The following is a 15,077-nucleotide window of genomic DNA, read 5'->3' on the forward strand; positions in this document are numbered from 1 at the left end:
GTTTTATTCCCTCGTACCTACAGTCTACATACTGTTAAGAGCAATTTGATATTTATAGGTATACGTGAAATCTTACATTTAAAAAAAAATATTTGGCAAATCTTGGAAATTTTTGAGACATTGCTGACTGTATCATTAACTGCCAGCTTTTTCCTATCGCGATGAGCTTTTGTTCAATATTACACATTTAGGTAAAAAGGTAATTAGCTGACCATTGACTTTGTGAATACTACCTGCCCCCCCCCCCCCCCCCCCCAACAGACACACACGTGCATGGGAGGTCACATCCATCCCTGTTCAACCTATGCCTGACAGGCTTGGTGAGCTTGGCAATTTTCATGGCCCAGGAGCAGAAAGAACAATTCGACCCCCACATCATACCTTCTGGTAAACCCCAAGAACCCCCCTTCCCCTTCTTTCCTTCTCCTAGTGTCAGGGCTTTCTTTTAGTTTGAGGTCAAAGATTAGCATCTCTGATAAAGATTAACTCTGTGTCAAAGGAAGGCGTTGATGGTATGAGTTTCTGATTTAGGACTCTTAGTGAAATGGGGTTAGTTCTTTGGGAAGTTGTGCGACCCTGCCTGGAGCAGTAAAGGAGAGTAACACTGGGCTAAAATGATAGACAAGTAGCTAAGTGTAGAAAAGAAAAAAATCAGAACTTGTTAAACTCAGCTCTTGTTGTTGGATATGTTTGTGTATAATCCCTGTTTGAATTTGAGGGGCCATGAAGCAGAAAGCAGCTTCAGCAGAAGCACGTGGTTTACATAGAGTTCAAACAGGTCTTTTGTACACAGGAAGAGTTAATGCCTCAGTTATGTGTCTACAGCAACAGACATTAAGTAGGTTTATTCAGATTTCACAATCCTGAATGACAAGAAAGTATTCACTAGGTGAATAGCATACCAGCAAAGATGTGAACTAATATTTTTTAGTTCACACCCTGGTGTACAACACATAAAAAACACTTTTTACAAATTTGGCTGTACACACCTATGGAGGTTTAGCGTTTTCTCACAGAGTGGCTTGTGGTTGTAAACCTTACTAATAAAACAACAACACCAAAGATATGAATTAGTAATTTTCCACATGGCACAGTTACACAAACATGCTCCTTGGCTGAGATGTTTAAAAAAATGCTTGTTCATGCACTTGAATTGTTTGAATTTGATTAATTTAACCTTTCAGGCATTTTGTTCTTGTATTAAATTTAGAATGGAATATGGGAAACAAACCAAAAGTCCTTTCACCCCCTCTGAGACCCACTCCTTAGTTAAACAAACTGGAAGCAGATGAACATGTAAGACTTCTCTCTCTCTCTCTCTGTTTCTTTCCCTGGTGCATATCTGCCCTCTGAAAAATGGTGTTGAAAGTGGTATGTCATCTGCAAGAGGGGAGGAGATGAAATGTGTTGCAGTGCTAGGTTTGTTGTTGTGTCTGTGATGTCGGTATCAATGCTGCATGGCTGTTCGAGCTCATTACACTTGAAGAAACTCTGCAAATAGACTTGATGAAAAAGTCTTTTTTGGACACAAAGAGTATGGACATTGACTGATCTCTGAGGAAGGTGGTGGTGATGGCAGTGGGTGTCCTTATGGACATGGAAGTATCCCAAAGTGATAGAGTAACAGGTATTCCATCTGTTCTAGAGAAAGGTGCGTGTCATTGTGATAAAACGTATTTTTATTCAACAAAGCATGTGTGAAATTTAAAAACGGACTAATTTGGGGTTTAGTGTGGAAATAATGTTTTGAACTTTGAATCTTTTAGAGTAAAATGAGCAAACATGGAAGAAAATCAGATATAAATTAATTCCGACAAACAGTAAATCATTATGTGACATCAGAATGCAAAAATTCTGATGTTAATATTTTCATCTTAGAAAGCATGAACTAGCAGCTTCTCTTCTGTGACTCCATTTGCTATCTAAATAAAATGCTAACCACTGTGATCATTTGAAAAGAATGCAAGTGGCCGGAAGCCCGCTGAAGTTGCACATGATGTCAAATCCAGAAAGTGGATGCACACGGGGGATGTGCTCAGCAGATAGCTTGTTTAAGGTAAGGTCAGATTGTTTTAAAGTTCTTAGGTACCTCGTCATGGAAAGCTCCACAAAAGAGTTACCGGCAGGCATCTAGCAGCATTTGCAGGCAAGTGTGTACTAAGCTACTATTCAGATGATGTGGACTTCATTTGAACAGCCAGCTATATTTATCTGACATCATAGACAGAGATTATTTAAAACCTCACAGCTGACACCAAACACTGACAAAAAAAAAAAAATCATTGCGATGTGGTTAAATAGATAAATATCAAGCTAGTTTGAATAATTATAGAAACAGGTGGGTTGCAGGCATATTATCAATGACATTCTAACTAAAATAAATTTGCCAGTGCCAGTATGGATATGCTGTTTCAATAACTGCTGCTGACTGAAGACCTATACTTTAAAAGTCTACTGACTTATTGAGTCTGCCTCGACTGCTCATGCTTGCAACTTAAAATAAAGCTGAGTGCTAAAGGTTATCAGAGTCTGAGTCAGTGTTCAAAGCAGAAACTGGAATTCTAGTTGTGACCAGTTGGTTGATCATTGCAGAGCTTATCCATTGCTGCTCCAGGGTCAAAGGTCACTTTTAGAAAGCTGTTACCCAATATGTCACTGTATGAGTGCTTCAGCGAGAGCTTTCAGCTTTTCCTGTTAGGCACAGGATTGAAAAAATATAACAAGGTGTGATGTGTTTCAGTTGTGTTTGAATCATGTCCGAGGTCAGAGGAAAACAAGCACTAAGGAAATTGCAGCAGAAAAAGAAAAAGATTTTTTATGTCCAACTAATCTCACTAAACGCGTATCTCTAAAGACTCAGTGTGTGCATATGTTTTCTGAAAAAAAACAAACTCTGTGTGTGTGTGTGTGTGCGTAAGTTTGGGGGAGTGGGGGGGTGCAAGACTGGTTTGGTGATTTCACCACCAGACCCGGCAGAGATAAGAGGAGAAAGACGAAAAGCACGAAACTTTTTGCACACCACGAAACTTTGAAGCCTAGCAGTGAGCAGCATCAGGTCCCATAAACCCTCTCAGCCTTAAAAAAAAATACATCTTCGTAAAAAGTAGTAGACCTGTTAGCTGTAGGATGCAATGGAGTCTCAGAAAAACAAATGCCTTCGTTATCCTAATCCATGAATGTTTACAGCCAACTATATGCTGCAGTATTGCTGTATTTATTAAAAAGAGAAAGAGAAAATCACACACTTGTTTCATTTCGCGCTCCTCCTTTCCTTTCCCTCTCTATGTCTCCATCTCCCTGGAGTCTAAAACCTGCTGTTCACATCCACTTCACATTCTGATAAATTATAGGCCAACAGCCTTTGTTGCACACCTTTTTCTGCTGCTTCTTTGTCGCTCCTTTTAAACTTTTACAGAGAAAAGCTTCCATCCATATTGTTTTATTTTGAGTCCTGGTTGCAGCCAGAACTCCCCTTCTCTCCCCCAGCCTCCTATTCCTCTAAGAAAAAAAAAAAAGCTCATCAGCTGTTCTGGGGGCTCTAGGGGCTCTGGAGGCGGCCTCCTGTCTTTGTCTCGGCGTACAGGCTAGCTGGCTAAGCTAGTCGGCCCTTGCATCACTTTCTGGGCAACTTTAGACTAGTCCACTCCTGCCTGCTCTGCGGCTGCAAAAATCAGACCGTAACCGGCGGGGCTGAGGGGGAAGGGGGGCACACTGAGGAGACCCAGACTGAAGGAGCTGCAATGGGTATGCACAGTAGCCAGAGTGGTGCGTGAGTTCTTCGATGGAAACGATAAATAACTTTATAGCAGCAGGAGCGGTAGTAGCCTGGTGGTAGTAGTAGTAGTGATGTAGGCTTGTGCGGGGAGGTCGGGGGATCCTTTGCGTTTGATTTATGTGTTTGGGTGAAGTTGTCAGGAGCAGAAGCAGAAGGAGAACGGCTCTGAGATTTTATTGCAGCACTTTAATAATAATAGCCAACAACATGGAATACGCTTTTCATCCTGTGATCCACTTATATAATTATACAGTTCCGCTTTACGCAGTGTTTACGGCCCCGCGCAGCAGCAGATGGATATGTGTTTATCTGTGGACAGAGCTAGATGTGATCTCTTGCTGTGGGTCCTCAGCCCGGCAGTAAGACTGTCCACAGGACTGTCCAGGATGAGTGTTTTCTCACTCAGTGATGCTTTAGTTATTTATGGTCCGCGTGGATCAAACAGCTGTTTGCCTTATGGGGCCTGTTCTCATTTTGGTTCGCTCCTCTTTCTCTCTGTCTCTTTCTGGGTTTTTTTTTCTCCCCCCTATTTTTTGCTTCTCTTAAGTCCCCGTTTGGTGCTTAACAGAATTTATGACTTTGGGAAGTTGTTTTTTTGTGTGGGTTTTTTTCGGATGTGTTCAATATTTATGAAGTTTATTTAACCTTTGAAGTTTTTAAACGAGACCCTGCATTAAATTCTAATGATCATTTTTAATAGCAAGAATCAGAATTTTGATGCAATCGGGGCATGCCTTTCGATTTCGATTGCAGTTTTTAGATTTCATATATATATATATATATATATATATATATATATATATATATATATATATATAATATTATTATTATTATTATTATTATTATTGTGTTAATCCGCGTGTGTGCTAACTGGAGCATTATTTCTGTTGGGTAATTATGATTTACGCATACAGTTTAGCTATTTATGTATTTATTTATTGCACAAATCCTTCTAACCTAAACAAAGTCTATGTTTATATATTCTAGGCCATTGCTACAAATGAGCAATTTCTAATGCATTCTATATATTCCATAACTCTGTTCCCTACATAACTCATTTTCGTACGCTGACGGGATAAGCAAGATTATTATTGAATATGAAACATGCGTGTTTTTGTTTGTTTGTTGTATTTATTTATTTAATTATTTTGAGGGAAAGAAGACACATGTGTAATTGTGGTAACCAGACTCAATAACATCTCACACCCTCTAGCACAAAGGTCACTTTTAGAAAGGTGTTAGGCACAGCATTGCCTCGTTCTTTGTTGTTGTTGTTGTTGTTTTTTTGTTTTTTTTTGCGAATTATTTAGGGTTTGAAGTCAAGCGGTTGCTGCTGACCAAACCATTCGATTCGAGTACAAGAGGTGACCCGCCTCTGTATCTGATTTTACCGAGATGTGTTTGATTGCATATGTCTTCTTTCTCTTTCCTACCCTTTTCCCATTCCCTCCGCATGCCCCTTTTCCCGCAATATACGTCAGTTCTTAGGAGCTTTCTGGAAGCCGTTTTCCTCCATTAAAACATCAGGGGAAAATAGGAAATATTCCGGTAAGTTCGGACTTTTTTTTGGCATTACTTGTCATGATGCAGCCTGCATTAGAACGAAGTCTGAAGTTTGTGCATGGGTGCTGTGTACACGCTAATAGAATTATAAGATGAGAAGACAGTGACGATTTTGCAACCTGGAAGGTGCATGAAGGGTAGTTTTTCCTTTATTTTTTAGACAATTAGGACGCTGCATATGTTGAAAAAAACAGTTTCCTGTGCATATTATATTGATGTGTAGAATGTATACTATTTCTACAGGAACTGATTTGTCTATTCATAGTAGAAGTATTCTCTCTATAATTTAATTTATATCGTTTAAGCATAAATGCAGTTACATATATATGGAAAATATTTATGAAGTTGAAAGTGATTGTAATGTTGAAATTCTACGGGTGTGCGCGCGTGTACGTGTGTGAGTGATGTAATATCGTGTAATGACACGTGCTTATGTAATATAATCCTGAGGTGTGAAAGGAAGTGTATGATGGCCGCGGGTTATAGGCAGAAGCATGGAGGGTCAGTTCATCATTTGATAGACAGTTATTAAAACTGCATGTTGTAACTGCGGTAATGGCATTAATGCTACCACTGTTCATAGCCTATTAATACTGCTATATTTACATAACACAGCAATTAAAGTGACAGCGGCTGAATTAAATAGTTCACAGTTGGAGTCCTGCAAAAATCATTCTGCACTTGTGCACGATATTTTAACATTGGCATTTTTCAAATCGTTTGAAAAACAGAATCAAAGGGAATTCCTGTGTCATCCTCAGTGGCCTACATATCTATAGTCCCAAAGGAGAAAGAAAGTGGAAAAAGGAAAGAAGATTTCCATGGCGCAGGAAGGCACCGCGTTTTAGTTGTGAAACCCAATATCCGTGACTCAATCCGAAACATGCAGAGTCGATGCGCGTCTTCCATCCGAGAAAAACAGCCGTCCTCCACAAGCACTGGCGTGCTTTTGCAAGTCAGTGCATAGGTGTAATCCGTTCTGCTTATTTCTCCACATGCACGTCTCTCCCACACATGAAAAAAAAAAAAGAAAGACAAAAAAGTAGCTGATTAGCTGTTTGGTTAATGTGTAATGAGGTTGGTTAGCAGATCCTTCAGTCCACACAAAGGCTGGTTTAAAGGAAAAGTTGCAGACGGACACATTTCAGGCTCCCACCTTCCACCTACACCGAGCTCATCCTCTCATTTCTGCTGCCCACAGCGAATGCTATCTGTTTTAAAGTCGGGCTGTTTACACACACACACACACTGCTGGGTGCGAGAGAACTCATAAATCTTACGTAGCCATAAACGACAGGAGTAGCGTCCTGAATAATAAAAATAGAGGGAGCGGGAGAGAGTTAGAGAAGAGAATGTGTGTGTGTGTGTGTGTGTGTGTTGGGGGGTGGGGGGTGAGGGGGCGTAATGACAACATCATAGGACACCCCTCATATTTTCATTTCCATTTAGGTCTCTCTCTTTCACCCCTCTCTTTCTCTCAGTTTTTTTTTCACTGTTGGTTATTATTTTTAAGCCCACTTCAGTTTTCTTTCTTTAAGTGCTGTTGCACTGCTGCTTCATCTTCCACCTCGGTGCTTTCAAGTCAAAACGCAAGACTCTTTTAATGCTTTCTTTAAAAACCTGTTAGTGAAGCTTTAAAACCAAGTTGATCACATACAATCTTTTTTTGCTACAATGTTAGCGTAATTTGCACCTTCTATGTTAGTCTTGTCCCTCTCACTCTGGCCTCCGTTACCTACGTCTTAAGTGACGTTTATGCAGCGAGGCAGCAGCAGAAATATTGAAAAAAATATTCTGAAAAAATCTTGAAAACTATTTATGATGAAGTAAATTTACATTTAAATGAATGCTAATATTGTATCCATACTTTAAAAGAGTCGGATTGATGTAAACAAAAACACATAGCAAAGTCATCCTGCCTAAAGAGCTTAGCCCAGGAGCTTAAGCCTTTTCCCCACAAACTTTGCATTTGTCGATGATATGTCCCAAGCAGTATTTTCAGATGAGGTCAGCAATTTTAATAAACCTTTTACTGTGAGCGACTGTCTTGTTTTATATGTTGACCTCACCACGTGTTGGATTTTTTTTTTTTTTTTGCTTGTTGCCTCCTATAGACTTTAAAGTACACAGATGCTCTCTACAATTTCAAAAATAAATAATTAGAGCTAAATGTAATACCAGGTTAACTCAGTCAACAAGACTTTATAGACCATAAAATATCATTTATGATTAATAATGATACACATCGTTAGTGACACTGTTTGGACATTTACTAGTTAACCTGGGCCTTGTTAGAGAATGCCCACGTGGCCTATAGTAGCATATAGACAGCCTTTAAGTGGGATTTTTAAAACATGTAAAAAATACTTCTATACAAACCTCTAAAATATAGGTTTATTGAGGGTATTGCCTCAATACCCTCAAAAAAGTTCAATTTGTTAAAATATTAACTTTTAGGTTATATATAACCAATATAACAGAAAGTGAAAAGCACAAAAAAGTCAAAGACTTTATTAGAGTTAAAGTTATGGTGACACGTGGAAAAAAACAATCTACATGTGTGGTTGTAGAGCCAAAATTACTGCCTGCTTGCATGGTTAGATCCAGCTCAATTAGCATAATTCTTGAGTGACGCTGACTTTTTGATGAGGGAATCATCTCGTCCAGCCGTCAATCTGGTTATTCCGTTCGTTACAGGGGCTGTGAGGGTCTCTGATACTGGGGCGTATTTTCACCATCATAACGAGAATATCTAGGCTACTACCACAACCACAAAGAAGACTGTAGGCTGTAAACTGGTGCTGCTGCTAGCCGTGTGCAAGGCACACACCTATAGCCTGCCTAAGACCGAAGCGAGGAGCACAGACCCGGGGCAGACGGGAATAATACCAGGGGAAAATGAGCCTCGGGGAGACTTAGAGAAGAAGAGCCGTAAGGAAATAAAAAACAAGAATAGAAAATTACCTAAAATAAGATGAAGTGACATTTTGTGGCGGACATACTCCTCTGTGGCTGTGTGAATGACTGGCCGGCCGTGTGAAGGACAGTGGCTAAAAGAGAAAGAAATTTGAGGCCATTGTTATCAGCCAGAAGCGGTGCAGGCAGCGCTGGCGCTGGGGTGGAGGGTGGGTGGGGTGGGGGGGATGGGGGGAGGCGGGGGGGGTAGCAGGCATGCTCCCCGGTAAGCTCGTTCAGCTCATGCCCTAACTAGCCTGCCTGTAGCCTGCACCGAGCCCGTCTGTTAATTCTGCCCGCACACTGAGCCCCCGCCGATAGTCTTGGATCCCTCCGACTCTCTCATCCGCCAGTCGTTCATGCCACAAGGTGTCCTGTTCGCGCAGCCCGGTCTGCCGCTGCTGGGGCTTCAGGAGGTGTTGTTGAGGTGGTGGTCGCGAGCAGCCGTGCTAGTCTCGAGACAGCACCGGAGGAGTAGCGGGGTTTGCGGAGAGGAGAGAGGAGAGGAGGAGGAGGAGGAAGAAGAAGAAGAGGAGAGCAAAACGGACGACCAAACGAGCGGATTTGTTATTTAATTATTTGTTATTGTTGATTACCAACTGAACGCGTGCGAGGACTAATCTATGATGCGGTGCTGTTGGGTCCGTGCCGGACTGGACTGGGATCACCGGTGCTAAGGCAGGTAAGGAACATCATCGGCGGGCAAGCAGGCCAGCCGGTCATGCGCGAGCTCAAACAACAAGCCAGAAATACATAGTGTGTTTGCTCGCTGTGCAGTTTGTGGACGCGGAGTGGCTGGCTCAGTGATTTATGGCCTGTATGACTTCAATCCCGGTTCAAGAAGAGTTCACAATGCTTTAAACTGCCGTAGCTACCCGCCACAAGCAACCCCCCCTTTTCTTTCGACCGTCCATCTCTGTCCTTTTCTGTTCAGCTTTTTCCGTCCTCATCTCTTCCACTACGCTTTCCACGCCTCTTCCTCACTTAAATTATATTTAGGAGCGATGGCCGGCTGTTTTTCTGTAATGGGTGATGCACTTTTCTCGTTCAATTTTTGTCCCTCCACAGGCTCCTGTTTTATTATCATGTGCGTATATGGGATGCATTGTAATTATTCCTAAAATATTTTTGATGGTGTGATTTTAATCACATATGAATATTTAGCGCTTTTAGCGATTTCAGTCTAAAATGAGGCCGTGAACATAGCAACAATAGCTCAGATATGGCCAATCCTTTATTGTTTGTCGTTTAGAGTCTGTATAATTGGTCTCTCTCTCTCTCTCTCTCTCTCTCTCTCTCTCCCTCTCTCTCTGTTAATGGGATAAAGAATACGTGGATTGTCCAAGTTAATGCATTCTCTCTGTCTCACTGTCTACATAGCTCTTCATGGCAGACGCCATTTGTAATTTTATATCCCAGGATAAAACACAGACACTGGACACCAAGGCCGACCCGCCTCCTCTCTACCCCCCACACCACTTCTCTTCCCTCTCCCCCTCTCTATCTCCCTCTCTGTGTTGTTTTTGTTTGGGTGGCTGTTTCTCTGTCAGTGTAAGTGGATTATTCAGGCAGGCGTCTAGCAAAGTTGGTGATTGTATTAAGCTGTAGCACTACAAGCCAGGGGCAGAGACATTACGTGTCCCGTTTAATGGCGAAACAGCGATATGATTTAATAACATATTCCTCCTACACTCACTGCCATGCCCCCCCCCCCCCCCCCCCCCCCGCCTCCATCTTTCTCCCTCTCTCGTTGGGACTATTCCTTAGAGTAAATAATTAGGATTCCAGGTTGTCTACTAGAAAGATAAATGGGTGACATGTGTGACGTGCTGAGAGCCGGAGAAAGGCTGGACTATTTGATTTTGAGGAAAAAAATGGGAACACATTTTAAAATAGTTGAAAAGTGAATTATATTATTTTAGCACAATTTTACCAATCTATAAAGTTATTGGTGACTGAACTGCGATTTCTTGGTTTTACTGGTAGAAGACAGATATCAATAAAACAAATTTGATGGTTTTTGTTGTTATCACGCTGATAGCATTACTATCTCCAATTCCTTCTTCTAGTATCTTCAGTTATGTTGGCGATATATCATTCAGGCCTGTGCTTTATATATACCGTGTGCAGAACCATCAGTATATGAAGTAGACTTCGATACACACAATCCTATTTTCGGTGCAGCTTTCATGAAGCTCGGGCCTGGTATCTGTCATTCTAATGTATCGTCTTACCTTCGCATGTGCTTTAGCTAATTGTTTTCTTTTTGTTTTGTTTTTTTAAACCTTATTTTTTTCTATACATTTCTCCTAAACCGAGATCCACTATAGCAGGACTAATACAAAAATATCTTCGACATTAGAGCGAAATAAAAGAGATGGCTAATAATAGTGAGCCGTTGTTGCAATATGGTAGGGTTAACTTGGAAAGCCCCAGTAGGCCTAGTTTTAGATGTAGCTAGTGCTAGCGCTGCTCAGCTTGTGTGTAATGGACGAGCTGCTTCATCTCCTCTTTTCTGCGTCAGACAGTTTATCTCCACAGAAGAAACGAATGCCAGGTGTTCTCTCGTGTCTGTCAAGCCGGCCTTTTACGGCCACAGGCCCACACCAGCGGTGAGCGCAAGATAGAGTGTGTGGAGGCTAACCCTGCTGTTTTTCCTTTTCTTTTTTCTCTCTTCCTCTCTTTTTAACTAAAGGCGCCGTGATTGAGCATTCTGACCGCTTAACCCTCATGGATTGTTGACTAGTGAAATTTCTGCCGGGAGCCTCCTTTCTTTCTTGTCTTTTTTTTTTTTTTTTTTTGCAAAAAACAATATAAATCGTATATTGTTGAGCGCAATTACATTTTATAATATGTTTCCATTTACTGTTTACCTCACGGTAAATCAATCAATAAATCAGTAAATACATAAAACTATCACAGGGATTACTTGTATACTGAGATCCGAGTTCTAACCTATACTTCACCTTTTAAATACTTTTCGTCATTAGTAATATTTGTTACTTTTTTCTCCGTTTAAGATAGATAGATAGATAGATAGATAGATAGATAGATAGATAGATAGATAGATAGATAGATAGATAGATTCTTTTTTTATGGGGGGGGAAAAACCCTGGTGAAACAAAAATCCTTTCCGCTTGGATTCCTGTGAGTGAAGACAAGTGAGGTAACAGCAGAGAGAACACAGTAAATCACAGGCGGAAAGTAGAGGTTGACAGAAATAGACTACCTACATCAGTCACAAAGGAAAATAGATATGGGCCGTGTCCACTGCCGCCATTACACATAAAATGTCGTGTTCAGCCCGAATAACAGCACACTTTTGAGGATAATTCTTTATTAGGAAAACTTCAAAAATAACGAATATCTCTGGAATGTATGGAAGAAGAATCAACATATCTTTAAATTGTATGATGATGGATTTTAATTTATTCTGTTTAAAAACAAATCTAAGTAAATTGCGTAATTTTCGTTGCATAAAAACAGAAAATAATTGGTTAAAATCATAAAAAAAATAAAAGCCATTAATCTACAACTACAGATTAATGGCTGTTATTGATAATAACAAACTATAGCAGTAATAAAAACTGCAGTTAATTACAATTTAAACAGAAATTGCAACATTAAATAATTGACCCACCCAGCAGTGTGTGTGTGTGTGTGTGTGTGTGCATTTGTACAAGAAAGGCTGTGTACTGAGATCAGAAGAGCATCTGCAGGCTGTGCACTGGCCTCCAAAGGGAGGGGGATGGGGGCTGTGGAAAGAAAAGCAGTCGTTTCTATTCACGTCATGGTGCCTTTCATTCAAGGAAGATGGATTTATCTTTCTCATTTATTTTTTTCTGTCTCTTCCTAACCTTTTAGGTCAGGTTGCAGGGGACCGTTGGAGAGACACCGTCACGTGACCCCCGGTACCAAATGGTCTTCCGGCAGTGGCTCTCAATAAGGACCGGAGCACAAGAAGACGCCGCCACTTCTCACAGAGATGCAGAAAACAACATACTACGACAACTCCTCAACACTTTTTGGTGGCTACTCATCCTACCCAGTGCAGGGGGCAGCAGTGGGAGCAGGAGCAGCCGCCAACGGCTTCGGGGGCTATGATGCCCCGGTCCCAGCGTCTCACCACCAGCCGATCTTCCAGTCGGCTACCCATCTGGATGTGGATTCATACCAGCGCTCTGCCTGCTCTTTACAGTCACTGGGCAGTAATGGTGGCCACCAGCAGCAGCAGCTAGTCAAGACCAAGGAGTTGAATGGCAGGTGCATGCGGCCCAGTCTGCCACCTGAGCACCACCCTGGCTCCCAAGTGTCCCCTCCACTTCCCCCCAACCCCAGCAACGGTAATACTGGGGCTCAGCAGCCAGGTGGCAGTACTGGGTCCTCCTCACTCTCTAAATCAGGCACCAATAAGTCATCTACTTCTTCCTCCTCTACATCATCTTCCACATCGTCTTCATCCTCTTCACTGCCGCCCAACCCAACCCTGGCCAAGCAGATTTTTCCCTGGATGAAAGAGTGTCGTCAGACGACTAAGCAGAAAAACTGTTCACCCAGCAACAACTCTGGCAATGGTGTGTTCCAATACACCTGTCTCTGTCGGTCTTTCTGTCTTTGCTTTGATTTCCCCCATGGAGCACCACAGTTACAGCACAGCCTACCTCTTTGTATCTCTCATTATTGCTTTCCCTGGCTCCCCCAGTCCTTCCTTTCCTCTTTCATTTTCCTTCCTCATTAGCATCTTTTTTCCTATTATCCCGCATCCCTCTTTCCTCACCTCTCTTATCAACATCCTCTTTCCAGCATCAGATCCCCAGAGAATTTACAAGGTTTCTTAGGCTCTTATGGCAAGCCAGGTTCCCACAGGCACTAGCTGAGACAGGGACTAGTAGCCGGCTGTTCTGTTCTCTCTCTGTACCTGGTAACTGAGTTTATTGTAGTTCTAGTTAATTTTGGTAGTTAATAGTGTAGCTGGTAAGTGGAGTTTACTAAAGCCATTGATCTCTGAGTATTTTCAGTGACCAGTTCACCAACAGGATGGTTATGTAAGCTCCAGCTTTAGTTTGTTTCCATTAGTAAAAGACGCTAAAGGTCTAATGTAAAACTGTCTGGCCAATATTGAAAACTAAAAGAAGTGTTCAGTAAAATACATGAAAAGGGAGGAAAACCCATTTACTTCTATTAGCAGAAAAAAATCCATGTTCTGTGATGTGTCAAAAATGAAATGTTTGCATGCTATAGGGTTACGGTCAACACCAGTGATGAATTAGACTTAGCCCGTAGTTAAAATAAAGACTTGAAGCAGGAAGAAACAGCTGGCGTGGTTCTGTTAAGAGCAACTATACCTTTAAAAGTCAGGAAAGAAATAAGTTGTATTTTGCTTTGTTTTGAATAGCAGACAGGTAAAAACAACATTGTGCAGTTTTACAGTCATATCCTGGAACTACTTCTTGATGAACAACAGTTGGAATTTGCATTGATCTTCTGGAACCTGTCAGGGATGGAGTTGTTAGGCTAGTCAAATTTCAATGACAAAATGTGAAGCAGTCATGAAAAAGCAATCTGTTTGTCCAGGTACATCGGCATAAATTGTAAACATTATGTTTTGAGACTTTGAAACTATATGTAATTATATGAAATATATTTAATTCCTGCAATACATCTTTACACTCTTTCAACAGAGAGAATGTATCACCTTGGCAGCCAAGACATTTTTTAGACCAAATGAATTATTTTTATTACCTAACTCTACAAAATTTGTACATAAATACAGAGAAAGTATTTTCTAATAACTAGATTAAATATTTGACTGTTTCGAAATTGATAGATAGAATTACAAGAATAACAAAAGGTATATTTATTCATATTTGACTGAACTGGAAAATTCTGCAGACATTCAGAGATGACAAATACCTGGTTTTACTGGGAATTAGTGTCAAATCTTAGGAAAAGAATAATAGTTAAGCGAGTTACATAAACCTTTTTGGCAGGCTATCTTGAGATGACTTTCTTATCAAGTAAGACTAAAAACTTCTCTAAAGACATCACTAAGGTAAAAAATATAGTCTACCAACACGGTGCCACAAACCTGCAACCAGTAGCTTATACCTCTCTTCATTCTTTCACCTCCTCCTCCCTATCCTGCACTTCTTTCTCCTTTCATCACTCCATGAAAATGATTTGCTTTCCGATTGCTCGCCTTTCTTCCTTCTCCTCATTTTTGTTGCTCATTGAAAAGCCACTTTAAGTAGAAAGATATTAACAGGAAGAATTTAAATGTCATGTATGATAACAGATAAATAGATTTTCAAGGAGAGGGTGAGAGAATGATGAACAGACATTTGAAATGGAAGATATTAGCATCTGGATGATAAATTTGAATACCATCAGCATGTCTGATAACAGGAAAAGAACACAGTCATTGAGGCAGACAGATATGTTATTTCATTTGGTGGTTATCATTCAGAAAAAATGAATATGAGTGTGATAATCATATTCAAAAACATTTCAGCTGACCAGACAAAAAACTGAAAAGATATTAGACTGTTTATCAATGAAAATTTCAAACAATCATTTAGAGAGTGTCACTGCTCCAGACTAGTTACTGCTCTCATCTTTCCATCTCTGTTTATAGAAATACGATAACAAAGAAAACATAATGAATGACTGGATCTAGGTTTCCTTAAACTGTACTGCATCAGCTGTTACTAATGAGAATGCACTGCTAGCATGCACATACAAACATTTATATCAGAGGCTGCTGTGCCACACGTGCACACAAGGA

General features: G+C 40.8%; 1 protein-coding gene across 5 annotated transcripts in view; it reads left to right on the top strand.

The window, feature by feature from the left end:
* hoxb3a (homeobox B3a) overlaps window positions 1-15,077 on the top strand; it is a 37,529-nt gene that overhangs the window by 17,750 nt on the left and 4,702 nt on the right. For 2 of the 5 annotated variants that reach the window (XM_084926861.1, XM_084926860.1), the window contains exons 2-3: window positions 5,257-5,323; window positions 12,158-12,867. In XM_084926861.1, coding sequence (XP_084782987.1) covers window positions 12,279-12,867 — 589 coding nt within the window. In that variant the 5' untranslated portion in view covers window positions 5,257-5,323; window positions 12,158-12,278. Of the gene's footprint in view, window positions 1-5,256; window positions 5,324-8,533; window positions 8,976-12,157; window positions 12,868-15,077 lie in introns of those variants that run through there. The other 3 variants (XM_084926863.1, XM_084926864.1, XM_084926862.1) reach the window with 2 other exon arrangements.

Source organism: Perissodus microlepis, chromosome 4, assembly GCF_051167445.1.
Source record: "Perissodus microlepis isolate ML-2025 ecotype Zambia chromosome 4, ASM5116744v1, whole genome shotgun sequence".
Classification (NCBI taxonomy): Eukaryota; Metazoa; Chordata; class Actinopteri; order Cichliformes; family Cichlidae; genus Perissodus; species Perissodus microlepis.